Source organism: Marmota monax, unplaced genomic scaffold (assembly GCF_021218885.2).
Source record: "Marmota monax isolate L192 unplaced genomic scaffold, Marmota_monax_Labrador192_F-V1.1 WCK01_AAM20220418_F8-fsc00092, whole genome shotgun sequence".
Classification (NCBI taxonomy): domain Eukaryota; kingdom Metazoa; phylum Chordata; class Mammalia; order Rodentia; family Sciuridae; genus Marmota; species Marmota monax.
Window position 1 is genome coordinate 2,807,873 of NW_026692583.1, and position 19,559 is coordinate 2,827,431.

The following is a 19,559-nucleotide window of genomic DNA, read 5'->3' on the forward strand; positions in this document are numbered from 1 at the left end:
AAAATAACATTATGACACCTAACACAATTTATAATTCCTTGGTGCTGCCTAATGCCTAGTCATACTCAGACCTTCCAGATAATCTTTTACAACTGCTTTTTTCACATCAGAATCCAATCTAGGACAACACATTGAATCAGTTCTTGATTCTCTCTTTTCATCTAGACTTTTCTCAGCATGGCAGTTTGCAGAAGACACAAAGCCACATGTCTTCTAGACCATCCCACTTTTTGCATTTGTTTGTGTGACCTCATGGTGTCATTTAACTCACTTATCTCTCAATTTCCGCAAGCTGGAAATTTGATCAAAAGTCTTGTTTAAAGTAAATATTATAGTTAAGACAATGGCAGTATGATCCTTCATTATTTAGTGAATGTTCTTCTCTTCCAGAGAATCTGGATGGGGTTTCATTGGGCTCCTGCTACCCTTCCTCTTTCCCCTACTGCCAACCATTCATTGCTGGCTTCAGTACTTCTTTTAGGCAGGGAGATTCTGGGAATTGAAATCAGTGCTTTACCACCAACCCACATTCCATCCAGCCTTTCTTTTTTTAAATTTATTTTAGTTGTGGATAATACATTTAATTTTATTTATTTGTTTTTATTTGGTGCTGAGAACTGAACCCAGTGCCTCACACACATGCTAGGCAAGTGCTGTACCACCAAGCCACAACCCCAGCCCCTCCAGCCTTTTTTTAAATACAGGACCTTGCTAAATTGCTGAGGCTAGGCTTGAACTTCAGACCCTCCTGCCTTTGCATCTCAAGCCATTACAGGTGTACACCTCCGCTCCCAGCGCTGGCTTCAATATTTCTTGATCATTATTTCTTTTTTTTTTTTTTAAAGAGAGAGAGAGGAGAGAGAGAATTTTTTTTTTTTTTTTTTAATATTCATTTCTTAGTTCTTGGCGGACACAACATCTTTGTTTGTATGTGGTGCTGAGGATCGAACCCAGGCCGCACGCACGCCAGGCGAGCGTGCTACCGCCCGAGCCACATCCCCAGCCCTTGATCATTATTTCTTCTATCAGTTATTTTATCAGGAGATGAAAATGATTTTTGAAGCGTACCATTTTTGCCTATGAATCAGGGGACATTCTTTTGCAGAGCGTTCCTTCATTGATCAGGGTTACCCTAAAATACATTCCTCCTGGAAAGGCAGTAGGCATGTTTGATTATTTTTTTCCTCCTTTTTTTTTTTTTTAAGTTTTCAGCAGACACAATATCTTTGTTTGTATGTGGTGCTGAGGATCGAACCCCGGGCCTCATGCATGCCAGGCAAGTGCGCTACCGCTTGAGCCACATCCCCAGCCCCTATTTTTTTCTTCTTTAAATGCCAATTTTCAAAGGTTTTGTTTAGTTTAGTGGCTGCTTCATATAGTGACAGTTGAGATTGGTGAAGCTCTTTCTGTTTTGATGACTGTCATCATAAATTCATGGATTTTCATAGATGAGGCAGATTGGCCTATTGGAGCCATTTTTAAAGACAAAGCATAATAATGGTAAACAAAGAAAGGCCCATAACAGGAAAGGAGAGAGAGAGAGAGAGAGAGAGAGAGAGAGAGAGAGAGAGAGAGAGAGAGAAGGAGAGAGAGGGAGAGGGAGGAGGGAGATACAGTGCTTGTGTGAGGATGTGTTCTCCTATCCTGGCTCCTAGCTGTACTGACCTGTGTGTATTTGAGACCTGCAAGTGTAGTCTGAGCCCTTCTGGCTCCCCACAGTGACTGTTAGCAGCTCTTTAAGAGGTGATTCAGCTATGCTTTGGTATGGTTGTAAAGCTTACCTTCTTAGCTGGGTTCCTTTCAGCAATGGGAATAGGAATGGGAATGGGAATGGTGTTGTTAGAGCCCTAGGGAGATGGCCCCCACCTTTGGAAAACAAAGGAAGTTCATTCAAAGACCTTGGGGTGGAGGAGGCCCTCAGTGGTGATCAGAACTAATCCTCATTCCTAAGTTTTTTTGCCTCCATTTTGGCCAGTTTAGCTAATAAGCTAGGAAAACGTGGCTACTGAAGAAAGAATGTATATATGGATATGTATATATTGTGTATGCATATACATGGACAATATGCCTGTTTTGGAAGGAAAATTTACTTAACATGAAATTAACCATTTCAAAGTGAACAATTTGGTACATTTAGTACATTCTCAATGTCACATGACCATTTCTATCTAAATCCAGATATTTTCATCATCCTTTAAAGGAAACCCTGGACCCATCATCTGTCCATCCTACTCCCCCTTCCCCTGTCCCCTGGCACCCACTAGTCTGCTTTCTGCCTCTGTGGATTTGCCTTCTGTGGACAGTTCATAAACACAGGATCACACAGTACATGGTCTTCTGTGCTGGGCTTCTTTCGCTCAGGATCACAGTCTCAAGGCTCATGGCGTTGTAGCACCCCTCAGTGCAGCCTTGCTGGTTAGAGTTGAATCGTGCTCCTCTGTAGGGCCAGGCCAAGCTTTGTTCATCCATTTATCAGCTGATGAGCATTTGAGAGGTGTCCAGCTTTGGGCTGTAAGTGATCAACATATTTTACTTACAGTTCTGCTCCTTTTCTGTTTCCTGTACCATCCTATTTGGAGTGATCTTTGGAGTCCCAAGTTCCATAGAACTTTAGATCCTGTTTCTTCAAGGTCTTTTTTTTTTTTTTTCCCCAGGGGTTGGCAGGGAGACAGTGTGATGGGCATTCCAGTTAACAGGGAAACCAAGGGGGAGCTATGGTCTGTAAATAAATAAATGAACACACACACACACACACATACACACACATAAAAAATCTTGTATACCTATATATTTTTTTCTTCTTTCTTTATAGTTTTGGGTTAGAACTGAGGCCTCATACTCTGCCCTCAGTTATACCCCCAGCACCTGGAGGGGGACGTAAAATGAACTCATTAGTTTCATTCAAATTGTGTGAGCATTCATCCTTGGTGTGGAGTTTGGTGGGAAATGAATAAAGAAGGAAAGTAACTTTCTAAGGTTAGAGAAGGCATCGAAAATGAGGTAGATGGTAGAGAAACATTTCTCAGATCAATTCCAGTCGCCTGTTAAATGACCTGATTTTTAAAACATCCTGTGCATGCTCACACATCTTCCAGTGCAAGTGAATATTTATTGGTTGATTTTGTGATGAAGGAGACATGATTAGGAGAGGAACCCCCACTAAACAGAAAGCTCAGTTGTGTAGAGGGACCCATATGACAAGTTTTTAAATGCTCATGGAATGACTCTCCAAGGGGAATATAAAAAGCAATTAAATAGTGTTAGTAATTTCCTTAATAGAATTCACCGCAATCCCTGGTCTGTCAAAGCACACAGGTGAACCAATCCAAGTAACCCTACCGTCCTAACTTCTTACAAGATGAAATTTTAAAATTCCTCTTCCTCCTGTTAGCTTTGAAGAATAACTCCCCAAAAGACCTTTTGCTTTTGCTAATAAGACAGAGGAAAACCTATTGAAAAACAGAGAGACAAATGCTAAAGTACAGTAAAATAACTGGAGTGCATTCTCTACTGCTTGCTAAGCATGAATTTTGATTTGTGTCATGAAGTGGTCTTCTGCAGGCATGCTCTGTCATTTCTGTCCCCTCCTAAGGGACTCGTTTGCAAACGGTGTTCATTGGCTCAGGAGGGTAGTCATTGGACTTGACACAAAGAGAATTGATTCTCTTTCCCTGTCCTGAATCTCTGGAAAATAATTTCACAAGCTTTGGCTGTGGCTAAGATGAAAAGAAAGAAGATATCATTCTTTGGGACGTGGATACAAGGAAAGGGGACACAAACTGGAGAGACCCTCCAGCTTTGGTTAGCCCAGATCCAGGCTTTGACTAGTCTGCCTGTCCCCTGTCCATTCTAGGGGTTAGGAGAGGATGGGGATTAAGAGGGATCACTAAAGGTGCTGTGTTATCGGGGCGGGGGGGAATACTTGTCCTTGGGATGATGGTGATCTTTTCTTTCTTTCTTTTATTTATTTGTTTGTTTTTTTTGGGGGGGCGGTACAAGGGGTTGAACCCAGGGGCACCTAACCACTGAGCCACATCCCCAGCCCTTCTTATGTTTTATTTATTTAGAGACAGTTTCTCACTATGTTGCTTAGGGCCTCACTAAGTTACTGAGGCTAACTTTGAACTTGCAATCTTCCTGCCTCAGCCACCCAAGCCACTGGGATCACAGGTGTGCACCACCGCACCGGCCTTTCCTCCCTTTTTTTATGGGAAAAATAAAGGAGAATATGAATACTGGCTTATTAACTTTAACATTAAAAAGAATTCGTGAATATCTGAATTATTTTTTTTTTAAAGAGAGAGAGAGATTTTTTTTTAATATTTATTTTTCAGTTTTCAGCAGACACAACATCTTTGTTTGTATGTGGTGCTGAGGATTGAATTCGGGCCACACGCATGCCAGGCGAGCGCGCTACTGCTTGAGCCACATTCCCAGCCCAGTATCTGAATTATTAAGAGTAATGAAACATTGCATATAGACCAAAATCCTCCTGTACCGTCTCTCCCAGTTCTGACCTTATCCTCACTCATTACCCTAATTCTTTCTTCATTGTAATTAATTTGGAATTGATGTTTCCAGGTGTTTTACTGTAAATTAACATACATATACCAAATATGAATCAACAGAATATATAGTATCATATTTATAGATGCATATTTAATATAAAGTGATACATTTTGTGCATACTTTTCTGTAACTTCTTTTTGTGGGGAGGGGGGATACCAGGGATTGAACTCAGGGGCACTCAACCATTGAGCCACATCCCCAGCCCAATTTTTGTATTTTTTGTATTTTTTTTAAAAGATTCATTCCTTAGATTTTTATTGATTTATTCAGTTACATATGCGCTGAGAATTGAACCCAGTGCCTCACATATGCTAGGTAAATGCTCTACCACTAAGCCACAACCCCAGTTGCCAATTTTTGTATTTTATTAGAGACAGCTTCTCACTGAGTTACTTAACGCCTTACCCTTACCGAGGCTGGCTTTGAACTTTAGATCCTCCTGTCTCAGCTCCTGAGCTGCTGGGATTAGAGGCTGGGCATAGAGGCTGCTGCATCATACTCCATATCATGGCTATACTACCATGTACATACAGCCCTCCCTGCTTTGGGTATTATACTACTTCTCTCTTTTCATCTTAGCATATTGTCTGTCCCTGTCCTTGGGACAAGGGTGTCTGGGCAGAACCTCTGGGCAACCAGGGGCCATTCCTGAGGTCTCATGATCTGATAGGCAGTCCAGAAAATTAAGTGACATCCAGAGAAAGCAGGAAAGTGGGTGGCAGGTGTGACCAAGGAGGACTTGGCATCTGTCCTTGTTTATTTCCTTACCACATGTTGAAAGTTCTGGATCTTCCTGGCTCAGGGCAAGTACAACTGGGTAGCATCCGCTTTGGGGAGCTCTTTCTAAGAACATCAGGAAGTTTTGGCTTTGTGAGCAGGGAGAGCTTTCAGTCCTTAGGGTCAAATCCTTGTTGAGATCAAGAAGGTTTCACAAAGGACCAGCTGAAGGCTCAGCATAAACAAGGCATTTTAAGGTGGCAATTGTGCCAGGCAGGGGGTAGCATAATTTGCATTTTACATACAGTCCAAAACATTATCAATACAAAACAGATGTTGGATAATTGTACAGACCAGATAACTAAAGGAAACTTGGTTGAGACAGATAGAGGAGGGAAGAAGCTTTTGGCCAGTGTCAGAGAAAATTTGTGGGAGGTGTTAGGATAGTGGCTAGCAGGCACCTTCTCAATGTTTAGAGAGGACCCATCACATTGTCAAGTCCTAATCATATCTTCCTGGTTCCACCATTGATCCTGGCAGATCAGACAGCAGGCTCGCCATCCGAGCCATACCTGCCCACCTTGGAATTGGATTTAAACCAAGAATACAGAATTTCCTAAGTCTTGAGTGTGTCACTTCAATTATGACACTGATCTTATTTGGCATCCTCTACTCTTGACTCTGGCATGAGGCAGTGGAGTGGCATGGTGAACAGCCCAGGCAGGGGTGGCCCACAGGGTCAGATTCAGGTCCTTTCACTTATCTGGACAACTATCCACAGCTCACAGGGTGGTTTAAACCATACCTGCCTGTAATCTCAATGAGATCATGACCGTTGCACAGTGCCAGGTCTAGCCCTTAAGCCTGCTTAGTTACTATTAGCTGTTATTATTGCCTGCACTCTAGGAGGGGTGCTGTCTCTGATGGTGTTACATAAGGGACCCTGGGCTTGAGAGCTGTTTCATAATTTGGGGCCTTCCATTTCCTTATCCATGAAGTTGGTGGGGGGCAGTCTGGTAAGGTAGCTCTGAAATGCTATAAATAGAGAAGGGTGTTTGTATTCTGTGCAGCTTCTGTTTGTCCACACTTTTTCTCTTCTTTGAACCATGATCATCGAACTGTGCCAGTGCCATTTTACTGCCTTAAATACAGGAGTGAGCTTTTGAGAGTCCTCAAAGGACAATTCTATTAAATAATTTGCATTCCTGATTCGTAAAGGGAGAGACCTGTGAAATAAATTCCTGCTTCCAGACTTTTGTCATGATGTATCATATCATCTGGATGTCTCTGTCCCCTTGCAGGTTGGACCAATTATAATGAAGGGAAAGTATGGTTAGTTGTTTTTTTGTTTGTTGTAGTGCTGGGAATTGAACCCAGGGGCTTGAGCTTGCTAGCTCTCTGCCCCCCAGCCCAATGATTAACATTTTATCAGACCCTTCCAATTTCTTCAGAAGGCTTCTTCCTGGATGGAGTGGTCCCTAAGAGCTCAGAGATAGACTTCAGCCCAGACAAAATAGCTTTTAAAAAGTTGGTTACCTTTCGGGAAAGGGTAGTATTCTTTTGCTGCTGTTCTCGTTGTAACTTTGAGTGGACTGTGAAAAATAAAAGAGGTTAGGAAGGAAACTGAGAAGAGAGATGTTTCAGTAAAGAGCAAGTGTGCTGGGTTTTTTTCCCTAGTGTCATTAGGTGTATAAATTTCAGACTTTAAAATCCACTCAGTAAAACTGACATCCCTGCTTGCTTATTCACTCCTGCCGACTCTGTTAGAAGCCTTCCAAGTTTTATTTATAAGGTCTCCACACACATTCTTCCTTTTTAAAAGCCCAGGCCATGACCAGCTTACAGGCCCTTCTGTTCTCTGAATTTCTTGACCAGTGGCCTAGGCATGAGTAACAGTTGGATGATCATTGCAGAGTTGATCACTAGATTTCACAGCTAATAGGTTTATTCTTGGAATAGCCTCTGATCTCTTACAGAGGCTACCCATCTCTCCATAAATCCTTCCCATTTCATAGGTGGAGCAACTGAGGTGCAGGTGTGCACATCACATAGATGGATGGATGATATGTGTGCCATCTGTCCAGCTAAGTCATCTTGCTCCATAGGTGATGTTTAACTACGGTTTTGACCTAACATCATTAGCCATTCAGGGTGTCATGAACTCTTTCACAGTAAGGATTGCTGGCATAAGTGCTGGATAGACTTCCTTTGCAATGAATATCAATCTGGATTTCTAGTGACATTTTTCTGCAGGAGTGGGCTGCTTTTGAAGTAGGCACAGGGAACCTTCAGGGTTTAAGATTTAGAAACCCACACCTTCCAGGCCAGCCTAGGGACCTGCCAGTTTCCTAGGAGCACTGGGCTCTAGTCTGCAGCGCCCTCAACCCCCCTGAGGTCGACTCCTAAGCTTAGGAGGAAAGTATCCAGGTTCCTGTTCAAGAGGGTGGGGCGCCCACCTCAGGGCAGAGTCCGGGCGTTCTGACAGCTCCGAAGTCTGAGAGCTCCAGGTTGCACCACTCCATGTTTGATGTTGAATCTCCTCCATGAAACGCAAACCTGAGGCAGAAGGGTAGCGTCCAGAGGGCCGCTTAGCCCAACCACCCGCGTCCTGGGAAACCAGGTCCTGGGATTTTATCCAGGCAGGCCCGCCCGCAGGCTCTGGGTAGAGGACGCTGAGACTCAGGCATCAGGTTCTGATCCCGGAGCGTCTGCAAATCCGGTAGCCCGTGTGCCCGCTGCAGGGGGCGTAGAGACCCGCGCCTGGCATCGCGCGCGGGGCCGCCCCCCGGTGGCCCGTGCGCCCGGGGGCTCCAGTGCAACGCCCCGCAGGACTACACAAAAGACCCCACCCCAGGCCGGGCGTGCATTTCCTGTTGCAGCGGCGGCGGCGTGCAGCCACCCATGTGCATCCCGCGGCGCACGGGGCACGCCCCCACGCAGCCCCAGTCCCCGCGCGCCGGCCGCGAGGGGCCGCCCTCGGCGGGCCCGCCCCCGTGTCACCGCAGGCCGGTCTCCCTTTGTGTGCGGCCCGAGCGCCGCAGCCGCGCCATTGGCCCGCCCGCCCGGGGGGCCAGCCCCTTCCTGGCTCGCCTCATGCATATGCATGAGCACCCCGGCCCTCCCCGCGCCGGCCCCTCCCGCCCCCTCCCGCGCGGGCGTGCGAGGCGCGCGGCGGCTCCCTCCTCGCGGCAGCGGGAGCCCGAGCCCGAGCCCGAGCCCGAGCCCGAGCCAGGGCGAGCCGAGCCTGCTCCCGGCGGGCGGCGGCGGCGGCGCCGCTCCAGCCATGTCAGCGCGCGCGAGCCTGGGCCCACCATGAGCCATGGCCATGTCCGTGAGCGCCGAGGACGACGACTATGAATCGGAGCCGGACCAGGTCGGCGGCCCGGGGTGGGGCTGAGGGAGGGACCCGCCGCCAGACCTCCCGACCGCCTGCCTGACGCGCCGAGGCGGCCGCGACGCCGCCGCTGCGGCGATGAGGAGAAAGTTTTGCAGCCGCCGGCGGCGGAGCCGCCAGGGCCCGGCCGGAGCGGGGCGTGGAGGAACGCGGCGGGCGGGCCCCGCAGCCGGCCCGGGCAGGGGGCGTGTGCGGGCGAGCGTGCGCGCGGGTGGCCGCCGGGCGCCGCGGGGACAATGTGGGCCGCCGGGCCTCGCCGTCGGGCCGGCCTGCGGGGCGCGGGCCACGGCCCGCGGGCAAGTTTCGGGCGGCCGCGGTTGCGCCGCGCCCTCCCTGGCGCCCTCTCCCGCGGCCCACGCGCGTGCCGGCGCCCCGGGCGCACCCGGACCTGCGGGCGCCGGTGCCTCCTTCTTCCCCGTTGGCAAAGTTGCGCCGGGACCCTCGGCCTCTGCCTGGAGGACGCCCGCGGCCCGTGGGCCCGACGGCCCGAGCTTTTGTCTGGGCGCCGCGCGCTCGCCGCCCGCCCGCCGTGGGCAGCGGAGACAGGAAGGGGTGCTAGCCGCGGCCGGCGCGGGCCATCCGGAACCCGGCGAGTGCGCCCTGGAGGCGGCAGCGGAGGAAGCCCTGACCCCAGATGGCAGGCTTCGGCCTCGGTGGGGTTTGGAAGGAAAGGGACATCTCTCGGGACCAGGACGAGAAATCTATGTGTAAAACAAAGCCCTGGGTGTGTTTACGGCGTGGATTTACTCCGGGAAGGTTCGTGTTTAGGATGTGGGGGAAGAAAGTTGTGGTTTTACCAAGTATAATGTGCAAAATAATAGTTGTAACAAGACGCAGGCCAGGTAGACTTGTGCAAGGAATTAACAGGATGGGTTATCTTTCGGGCATTGGACAGACTGGGTGAATAAGATGCTTGTTTATAATCCTGATGCATTTCCTTAGTGAAATAAAGATGTTTTGGAATGTTTAATAAAATATGTGGGAACTCTTCTTTCCTAACATTAGGCGTCATTGAGGAAGTACCACATAGGCTGCACTTAAATCGTATCATGCATATTGTTAAGTGGTTTTATTTAACAAAGTTAATTTTTTTTCTTTTGGTTTCTTGGCTGTGCTGTACATTTTTCAGCGTGTGCACCTTCTGAGTGTTCCTGAATTTCACTGGTCTTTTGGCTGGATTAACCCAGGGGCATTCAAGTGATTTTTGACTTCGAACTTCTGTTGCTTCAGTAGCATGGTGTGTGAATGGCTCTCAGATTCTTGTTACGTCCTTCACACCTCAGTACTTGGTTTGAATATTTGCAGTATGATTTGAGTCCACCTCACCTGCCAACAGTTGACCTTTCCTGTGGCATCTGGTCATTCATAGGATGTTGGTGTTCAGTGTCCATTAGGATTTGGTGTGTCAAGACTGAGCTTCCTTTTACCTATTTTTGTTTTGTTTTGTTTTTGTGGTACTTGTGATTGAATCCAGGAATGCTCTACCACTTGAGCTACACCCCCAGCCCCCCCCTTTTTTTTTAAATATTTTAAGACATGGTTTTACTACCTTGCCCAGGCTGGCCTTGAGCTATCCTGCCTCAGCCTCCCAAGTAGCTGGGATTGCAAGTGTGCACCACTGTGCATGGCTTCTTACCTGTTTATTAAAATTTGATCCCACCCTCTGGTCTGTGGTAGATAAAATTTTTAACACTGCACAGGATAAGACTTACATGTCTGGGCTTTAAAAAATGTTTTTAAATTCTGATGCTTCCAAGCAAGACTGCCATTAGGAGGGTACCTGGACTCCTGTAGCCAGGTAGTTTTCCTCCTGTTCCCATGGGTCTGCCAGGTTGGGAACATCCATGGTGTTTAGCAACAGAAATACTCCCTGGATTTTGATATTCAGTTTAAGATGATTTTTTTTTCCACTTAGGTTAATTGAGGAAGATGACGTCCAAGCCCAGCAAGTGAGCAGCAGTTTTTCTCAGTCTCAGAGATTTTGTCTGCTTAAGTACCCTACACATGGGGACACTCCAGGCTGTGGCTCAGTGCCCTTTGCTTCCCCCACTTTCCACTGCAGTTTTTCCCACTTGAGAGATTTGGGGCCTGAAAAGAGGTGCTTCCCCTGAGAATCTCAAAGGCATTTGCAACTTTCTGCATCATAGGCCCTAGACATGGCTCTTCTCTGAGTCTCTCTGTCTGCCAGCCTCACCCTATGCTCTTGATGGGTTTGGCACCAAAGGAAAAGGCACTTCATGAGGAAGTGGTGCAAGTCCTGGATGTGGAAGTACATGAGTATCAGCCACCTGCTGAACCACAGGCCCTCCAGGGGAGTTGGTATTGCTCTGGCCATCCTGCTACTGGTGAAGCTCTGGTGCCCATTCCTCATCAGAGTTCTGGCTGTGCCACCACAAAAGTCTGCTCTTCTCTCATCCCCACCTGAGACTAGTGTTCAGTCCTGGGCAGTATCGGGCCTGCCCTGCTGGGCTGGACTCTACCCCATGCCCTCCCTTAGCATCCTGGGTTCTCCCAAGGGTCACAGCCTATAGAATAGCAGGGGATAATGGCCACTGAGCCACGTTGGTAGGGGGTTCCTTGCCTACTCTGCTGGTGTGCACCTGTGGTACAGAATGTGTTGGAAAATTCTTAAGCTCTGCTTTCCATGTTGGGGAGGTGAAAGTTGCACCGGGACCCACCCCCACCCCCACCTTAAAGAAGCTCTGTTGGTAAGAATTTTTGTTCCATCTTGGAGTATGTGTTTTTTAACCCTGAAGTGAAAATTGCTTTCTTTTTTCCCCCCTCAATAAAAATGACTGCAACTTGTCATTGAAAATAGTAAGAACTGGTGAATTATGGAGAAGAGAATCCCTCCGAAATTTATGTGGTGATACTACTGCGTTACCCACCATAGCTTCTTTTTTTTTTTTTTTTTTTAAAGAGAGAGGAGAGGGAGAGAGAGAGAGAGAGAATTTATTTATTTATTTTTAGTTTTTTTTTCGGCGGACACAACATCTTTGTTTGTACGTGGTACTGAGGATCGAACCCGGGCCGCACGCATGCCAGGCGAGCGCGCTACCGCTTGAGCCACATCCCCAGCCCCCCACCATAGCTTCTTAAATAGTAAAATTTTAAAGTAGAGGTCCCTGAACCTTCCCAAAAATGTGTGTAAAAATTTGGTGAATTTGGTGCCCATCTGCATTTTTCTGGGGAAGAAGTCCTTATCTTTCCTCACATTCTCCTGAGGTCCCCGTCCCCTGGGTGTTTTGGTAATTCTTGTGTTTTTATTCTCTTCCTCCCTACAGTCAGTACATAAATAAACTAGAGCCTTCCCTGGAATCTGGCAGGTGTGTTCAGGGCCTGCGACTCTGGTCAAATCCAGGCTTTTCTGGGATGTCCATTATGTGGGAGGATTTGAAGACAGACAGTGTTGAAGTAATTCCGTGCAGCAGGAAGCAACATTAGTATGTTCAGAGAAACCCTAGGGCTAAAGGTGTGTTGTCCTTAGGGGTAGTTGGGTGAGAAACTTAAAACTGTCTTAACTGTAAAAGCATTCAGTTAAGTTTTATTGTTTTCCTCATTCTCTCGAAGTGGAAACTCCTGACTACTCCCTTCTGGAGACTCTTCCCAAGCCCTTGTCATAGCACCACCTCCTGCTGCTTCTCTGCCCTTTGGGCAGCCTTTCCTGCCTTCATCTTGAATATTTTCAGTCTTGAGGGGTTCCATGAGTCTCTTAACTCTGCCCATTTCCCCAAACAGCCTCATGAGTCTAACCACCTATGTGATGTTGATTCCCAGATGTGTATCTTAGCTTGGCTCCCCACCCTCCTTGGGTGTCCCTTGTGTCCTTTAGAGTCCACAGGTCCACTCCAGAGTCACTGTTTCCCTCCTTTCCTGAGCCCCCATGCTCCTGCAGCTAAAAATCTCAGTCTTCCAAGATTTATCTTGTCTGCATTCCCACATTCCCTCAAGTTACTTGAGTCTAAAACTAGGTCGTCTTTAAAATATTTCCTGTTTGTTTGTTTTGTTTTTATGGTGTTGGGGGTTGAACTCAGGGCCTTGCAGAAGCTTGGCAAGCGCTCTGCCACTGAGCCCTAAGATGTCTCCTGAATCATGCTCCCCTGTCGCCCTGTCTGTTGCTTCTGTTCATACCTTCATAATCTTCAGCTGATCTGCCTTTCGTTCACTACCCAAAAAATATACATTTCCCACACTGCTTGCCAGAACACAGTCCTATTGCTCTTGTGCATTAGGCCTTGTCACATAGTTGTACAGGGTGCATTTCCCTAGTGTGGCATATGAGGCCCTGCAGGTTAGGTTCCTGCTGCCTCAGAGCTGTTTTCCAGCAGCTCTGTTGAGCTGTATGCAGTTCCTTGACTGTGTCATGTAGTTTCACATCTCTGTCTTACTCTTCCCTCTGACCAGAATATCCATTCTAACCCCACCCCCAGCCTTGGCCTGTTCTCCCTCTGAGGTCTACCTAATCACCAACTCCTGTGGTCTGGGGTACTTTTCCCAACCTGCCTTCCCTCTGAGCTGGGGTCATATCTACCTCCATATCTCATATCTGCCTGGGCTCATATTTCAACTTCTTCATTTATTGGCAGTGTGACATTGGGCAGATGCCTCAGTTTCCTCATTTATAAATGGAGATAATAGTAATTCCTACCTCATTGGTTGTTGATACGAATATTGAAGACTGACTAGTACTTCAATCAGCATTAGCTTGTAATCTCATAGTCACACTGCATTGTATTTATGTGGTCACGTGTCTTTCAGGCCTTTAAGAGTAGGGAACGCATTTTACTCATCTCTGTAGTCCCAGCATTTAGCATTGAATCTGGCATATAATTCACAGCCAGAAAGCATTTGAGTGGGTGGGTAGGTGGGTGAATGTGTGAATGAGGGGATTAATGAATGAATCCCAAGTGCAGATTGCACACTCTATTGGCTAGTGGTGTTAAGTGTCTTTTCATGTACTTATTGGCTGTTTGTATATCTTTGGGAGAAATAGCTATTTGAATCCTTGGCCCATTTTTAAGTTGGCATTTTTGTCTTTTTATTGCTGAGTTGTTAGAGTTCTTTTTATATTCTGGATTCAAGCCCTTTATTAGATAGATGATTTGCAAATATGTTCTCCCATTTGTTGGGCTCTTTAATCATGTAGTGTCCTTTGGTAAAATCTAATTTACTTTTTTTTTTTTTTTTTTTTTGCTACTGGTGCTTTTGGTGTCGTATCCAAGACAATTTGAAGTCATGAAGATTTTTATCTATTTTGATACAGGGTCTCACTGAGTTTCTTGGCACCTCATTTTTGCTGAGGCTGGCTTTGAACTCATGATCCTCCTGTCTCAGTCTCCTGAGCCACTGGGATTACAGGCATGTGCTACCATGTCTGGCTTTGATCCATTTTTTAGGTAATTTTTGTACATGGTGTGAGGTAGGGTTCTACCTTCATTCTTTTGCATGTGGATGTCCATTTATCTCAGCACCATATGTTGAAAAGGTCATTCTTTCCCCCACTGAATTATTTTGGCACCCATCCCTTATTGAAAATCAGTTGGTCAAAAAAGTGAGTATATTTCTGGACTCGGATCTATCTCCATCAATCTGTTTGTATTTGTGTCTTACTGTCTGGTTTACTGGACCTTTGTAATAAATTGTGAAATCGGGAAGTTTGAGTCCTCTGCTTTTCTCCTTTTGTGTATGTATTTTTATGTGTTCAGGGAATCGAACCCAGAACCTTTCCAATGCTTCGTGTGTGCTCCAACACTGAGCCACATCCCCAAACCTTTTTATCTTTTTATTTTGAGACAGTCTCACTAAGTTGCTGAGGAGGGCTTTGACCTTCCGATTCTCTTGCCTTAGCATCCTGAGTCACTGGGATTACAGGTGTGTACCATGGCACAGTACTTCTGAGATGAGGGATTGAGGAGGTTATACCCATAAATTTTCTAGAGGACACTATCTGGGAGGGACTCAAGTTTTGATGGAATGAGTGAATGAATGAGTGAATGACCTTGATAATTTTTCCTTTAATGGAGATGCTTTTGAGTTGCCATGGAGAGAAATGATGTTGGAATACTAAAGTGTATGTTCCAGAATTTTCCTTTTTTTTTTTTTTTTTTGTGTGTGTGTGTGTGTGTGTGTGGTGCTGGGGATCGAACCCAGGGCCTTGTGCATGTAAGGCAAGCACTCTACCAACTGAGCTATATCCCTAGCCCAGAATTTTCCAATTTTTGAGTTGGGAAAGTGGCCTTGGGTTGAGCTGCATGTTTGTGAGTGAATGTCTGGTTGCCATCCTTTCTTTTACTGGGCCAAGTTAGGTGTTTGAAATTTTGGGTAGCACACCAAAGTTATTAGGATAAAAGCTTCTTGACAGAATGAGATGACTTTGACCAATTCACCTTCCTTTTTATTCTTTGGGTGTCACTATTATCTATTATTCTACCTTCTCCAGATTTCCTGGATGGTTCTTAATGGACTTTTTAATGGAGACCCTCTAATGGCTTTCTCACTGTTGATTTTTTTCCATTTTTGTTTTGTATATTTTTATGTGGTGCCGGGGAATCAATCCCGTGCCTCACTCGTGCTAGGCAAGTGCTCTACCACTGAGCTACAACCCTGGCCCCTTTCATTGGTTTTTATTAGCTCCTATACTTCACCATTGCTCAGTTTCTTCCTGACAACTGGTGACCACAGAGGAAGCTTTTCTAGCTTGGGATTTGGCGGGCACAGTAGCGACCTTTGGAAACAGGATTTCTTTCAAAGCATTGCCTGTCATCTGCTTTGTCGTTTTCCAGAATGTCTCAGCTGCCAGTGAAGTCCAGGCAGATTTGTTTTCCATAGGTTGGAAATGTTCTTCTTTGGATGGGAATGTGCTTTGGGAAGCAAGGGAAGGTGAGCCCCTTTGGCCTCCCTGGCCCTTGATACCAGACATTCCTTTGGACTTCTGGAATTTCTTCAGTTTTTCACCAAGGCAGCTAGTCTTTGCCTTCTCCTGCTCTAAAGTTCTAAGTTTGAGCCCTTTCCTTCAGGTTTTGTCCTTAGATCTGGACTGTGCTCTACCTTCTATGTGCTCTACCTATTTGAGGCTCTCAAAAAGCTAAGGTCATTTCCTAGGTTTCAATGTTTTGAGGACTGAGTTGATAACAGGGCTTTGTTAGGGGGAAAAGAGAGCATGGTTGGCTGCATGGAGAGGGGGAGACTCCTGGGGCTTCTGCTTTGGAGTAGCCATATTGTCTGTGCCTCTCGTTGCACCTTTCATACTAATGGCATTGCCTCTGACCCCAGGGGATTTATTTTGACTCTGGGGATTTGTTTGTGTTATGGGACGGGGTTTCTGGAAGGAAGACCCTTTTCACTGGTACAGGGTACAGTTACAACTCTCTGGAGTTTTAACAGAAGGATTGGGGTTCCCCCTCCAAGTATGATAAACAATGAAAGTTGAAAGGATAGCACCATACTGAAGAGGGGGGGGTTAGTTGACTAAAACAGGCTTTAGCATTGGATGCCAATTAGAGGGTTTCGATGTAAGTGCAGCGTGTGCCATACAGAGGACTGTGTCCCAGCAAAGTCGTGTTCTTGAGAAGGATGCTTCAGACAGGACTAACTCTCCCACCTCATATCCTTGGTGGATAGTGTCCTAGCAGTTCCACCATGCTTCCTGAGTTTGCAGGAGGCTCGGGGGCTGGGGTCAGCATGTGGGAACTGGAGGCAGGAACTGCAGCTCTCTTTCATTGTTAAGAATTTAACTCCATTTTCTGTGACCTGTTCTATTTTCCCATTTAGGGAGGGTCTCAGTACTTAGGGGCCCTTCAGGTTCCTGTTTTCCCAGGGGTTGGGGTGACAAGCCGTCTCATAGAAATATAGCAGTGTTTGAGCTCCCTCCCGTGCCCCACCTCAGAGGGAAGACCAGCTGGAGGCAGATGCTTACCAGTCATGAGTGCTGTGACAGGGCCCATGGCAGGGGCACCGAATGCAGCACAGGTGGGCGGGGGGGGGGGGCTTCCAGAAGAAAGTAGTGTATGAGCTGGTCCTGCAGAATGTGTAGATTAGCCAGGTACTATGGGGAGGGGACTGGTGTTCCTGGCACAGGGAACAGAGGACAACTTCTGGCCCCATGCAGCCTTTCTGGGGAAGCACAGCCTGGCTGCAGATAGGGGGAAGCTAGAGGGGTGTGTGGGGCCCTGTCCTGAGTGTGGGACCTGAAAGGTCTTGAGGCAGAGTGCGCTGCCAGCAGAGGTGTGTGTGTGTGGGGTCCCTGTAAGTTTCCTAGAGCTGTCCTAACAGACCTAAGCTCTCAGTTCTGGAGGCCAGAAGCCTGAATTCAAGGTATTGGCTGGCAGGGACAAGCTTGCTCTAAAGGCTCTAGTGAAGGAACCTTCCTTATTTCTCCAACTTCTGGTTTTGGCCCGCAATACTTGGTGTCTCTTGGCTTATAGACAAGACTGCAGTCACATGGCCACTTCTCCTTATGTCTTCACATGTGTTCCCACCGGGTGTGTCTGCCTGTGTCCAGATTTCTCCCTTTTCAGAAGGACACCAGTCATACAGGGTTAGGATTCACCTTCATGATTTTCTTGAGCCTAATTACCTCTCTAGGGCCCCTTTCTCTAAATAAGATCACGTTCTGAGGTCCCCAGGGCTTAGGGCTTCAGCATCTCTTTCTGGGAGATACAGCTCATACTCTCTCCTAGGGGACCGGCCACCCTGGTAGCCTCCCATTTCATCCATCCTGTCTGTTCTCCTGCAGAACCGGGCGGTGGGTCGGCCCAAGGGCAAGCTGGGCCCAGCCTCCGCGGTGAAATTGGCCGCCAACAGGACCACAGCAGGAGCTCGCAGGCGCCGGACGCGATGCCGCAAGTGCGAGGCCTGCCTGCGGACCGAGTGCGGAGAGTGCCACTTCTGCAAGGACATGAAGAAGTTCGGGGGCCCAGGGCGGATGAAGCAGAGCTGCATCATGCGGCAGTGCATCGCGGTGAGTGCCGCTCTTAGCTGCGGGTCCTGGGTTGCCCCGCTGCCTCAGCCCTTTATGACCCTCTGCTCATTGGCCTGTCCATCCAAGAGGTGTTTTCGGTGGGCAGGAGGGGGCTCCAGCCAGGGCTCCTTTCAGACCCCCCATTGCTGAACACACGTCAGGCTCTTGTGTCTTCATAGTCTGGTGATCTTGTAACTCCTCCCTTTCTGAGGTAGCCAGGAACCTCAAAGTCCCTCCCATTGAAGTTGTCTTGTCCTATCTCTGACCCTGTAGCCAACATTTATGGTCCAGTTCTTAAAGGTTCTGGGCCTGTTCTTCTTCCTATCCTTCCCTCAGAGACAGAAGTCTTTGTAGAAGGTTAGTGTCCCTCCTGAGGGAGTTGTCCCAAAGAGGAGTGATATGGAGCCCCCGGAGCTAGGACCCTACAGACTGCCTTGCCACTTCTTCCAGTGTGGCCCAGGGCTACTGGCCTTACCTGGATCAGGCGGTGGATGCAGCCTTTGGCACCTTGGTGTGGACTGGCAAGGGATTTGCTCTCAATTCCCTCCTCTGCATGCCCACACACTTTGCCTTCCCTGGAGCACTGCTACCTGAGGCCCAGTGGTCCTCCCTGTGGGAGTGATCATCCCCCTGCTCCCTGAAAAGCCAGCTCAGCTGGAGAGGCAGGATTCCTTAGCCTTGGTGAGCTCATCTGTAGGCCCAGCCTGACAAAGGATGAGCCCTTTCTCCCTAAGTACTGATGTCCCTCCAAACCCAGCCGCATTTTCCCTTCACCCTGCATACATACTCTGCTTGTGTTTTTGTGGTCAAAAAACATATATCATAAGATTTACCACCTTAACATGTCTAAGTACAAGGTGGCGGTAACCATATATGCACATTATTGTGTAGCTGATCTCTAAAACTTTTTTTTTTGGGGGGGGGATACTGGGATTGAACCCAGGGATACTTTTCCAGAGCTACATCTCCAGCTAAGTTGCCCAGTTGCCTCAACTTAGATCCTCCTGGCTCAGCCTTCTGAGTTGCTGGGATTATAGATGTGCACCGCCATGCCTGGATAGACCATTTTCATCTTTTAAAACCAAAACCCTGCAGCCATTGAACAACTACTGCCCTTTTCCCTCTGCATAGCCCCCAGCAACCACAATTCTATTTTCAGATGCTAAGAGTTTAACTAATCTAGATGCCTGATTTTAGTGGGACCATGCAGTGTTTGTCTTTTGTGGCTGGCCTGTTTCACTTAGTATAATATCCTCAAGGTTCTTCTCTGTTGTAACTTCTGACAGAATTTTGGTAGGGGAGAGGGATCATAGGAGATTGAACTCAGGGCCTCGTACATCCTAGGCAAGCACTATATCCCAACCCTTTCAGTTTTTATTTTGAGACAGGGTCTTGCTGAGTTGCCCAGACTAGCCTCCAGCTTGTGATTCTCATGCCTCAGCCTCTGATAGCTTGGGTTACAGGTGTGTGCCACCCCTTGAACCTTTTCATGTACTTCTTGGCTGTTTGTGTATCCTCTTTGGAGAAATGCTATTTAAAGTCCTTTGCCCCTTTTTTAGTAGGATTTTTTGGTATTCTGTTGATGAGCTATACAAGTTTTTTATTTATTCTGAGTATTAATCCCCTAGATTAAATACAGATTTTTGTCTGTGTATATGTGCATTTTTCTGGAGAAGAGGGTTCAGGTGACCCATTGGATTCTGTCAGGATTTTAAGGGGTTTGCCTATAGAGACTGTTAGCTTTGAGGACGGTATCACCTAAAACTTAGCCTATTGGCAGTGAAGACATGATTATCTTTTCTCTTCCCCTTGCCCTGGACCTAGTTGTCACAGGAGACATGTGCTGTATGCCACCTTATCTTTGCAGCCAGGAGGCCCGGCCTGTTTGATCATGTTGGTAGAGAGTACCCCGACTCTGCT

At 47.3% G+C, this 19,559-nt stretch overlaps 1 protein-coding gene across 10 annotated transcripts in view; it reads left to right on the plus strand.

Annotated features, from left to right (window-relative positions):
• The window catches only part of Kdm2b (lysine demethylase 2B), a 123,404-nt gene that overhangs the window by 84,991 nt on the left and 18,854 nt on the right, over window positions 1-19,559 (plus strand). For all 10 annotated transcript variants that reach the window (XM_046446131.2, XM_046446132.2, XM_046446133.2 and 7 more), the window contains one exon: window positions 17,415-17,639. In XM_046446131.2, the coding sequence (XP_046302087.1) occupies window positions 17,415-17,639 (225 nt within the window). The remainder of the gene's footprint in view (window positions 1-17,414; window positions 17,640-19,559) is intronic.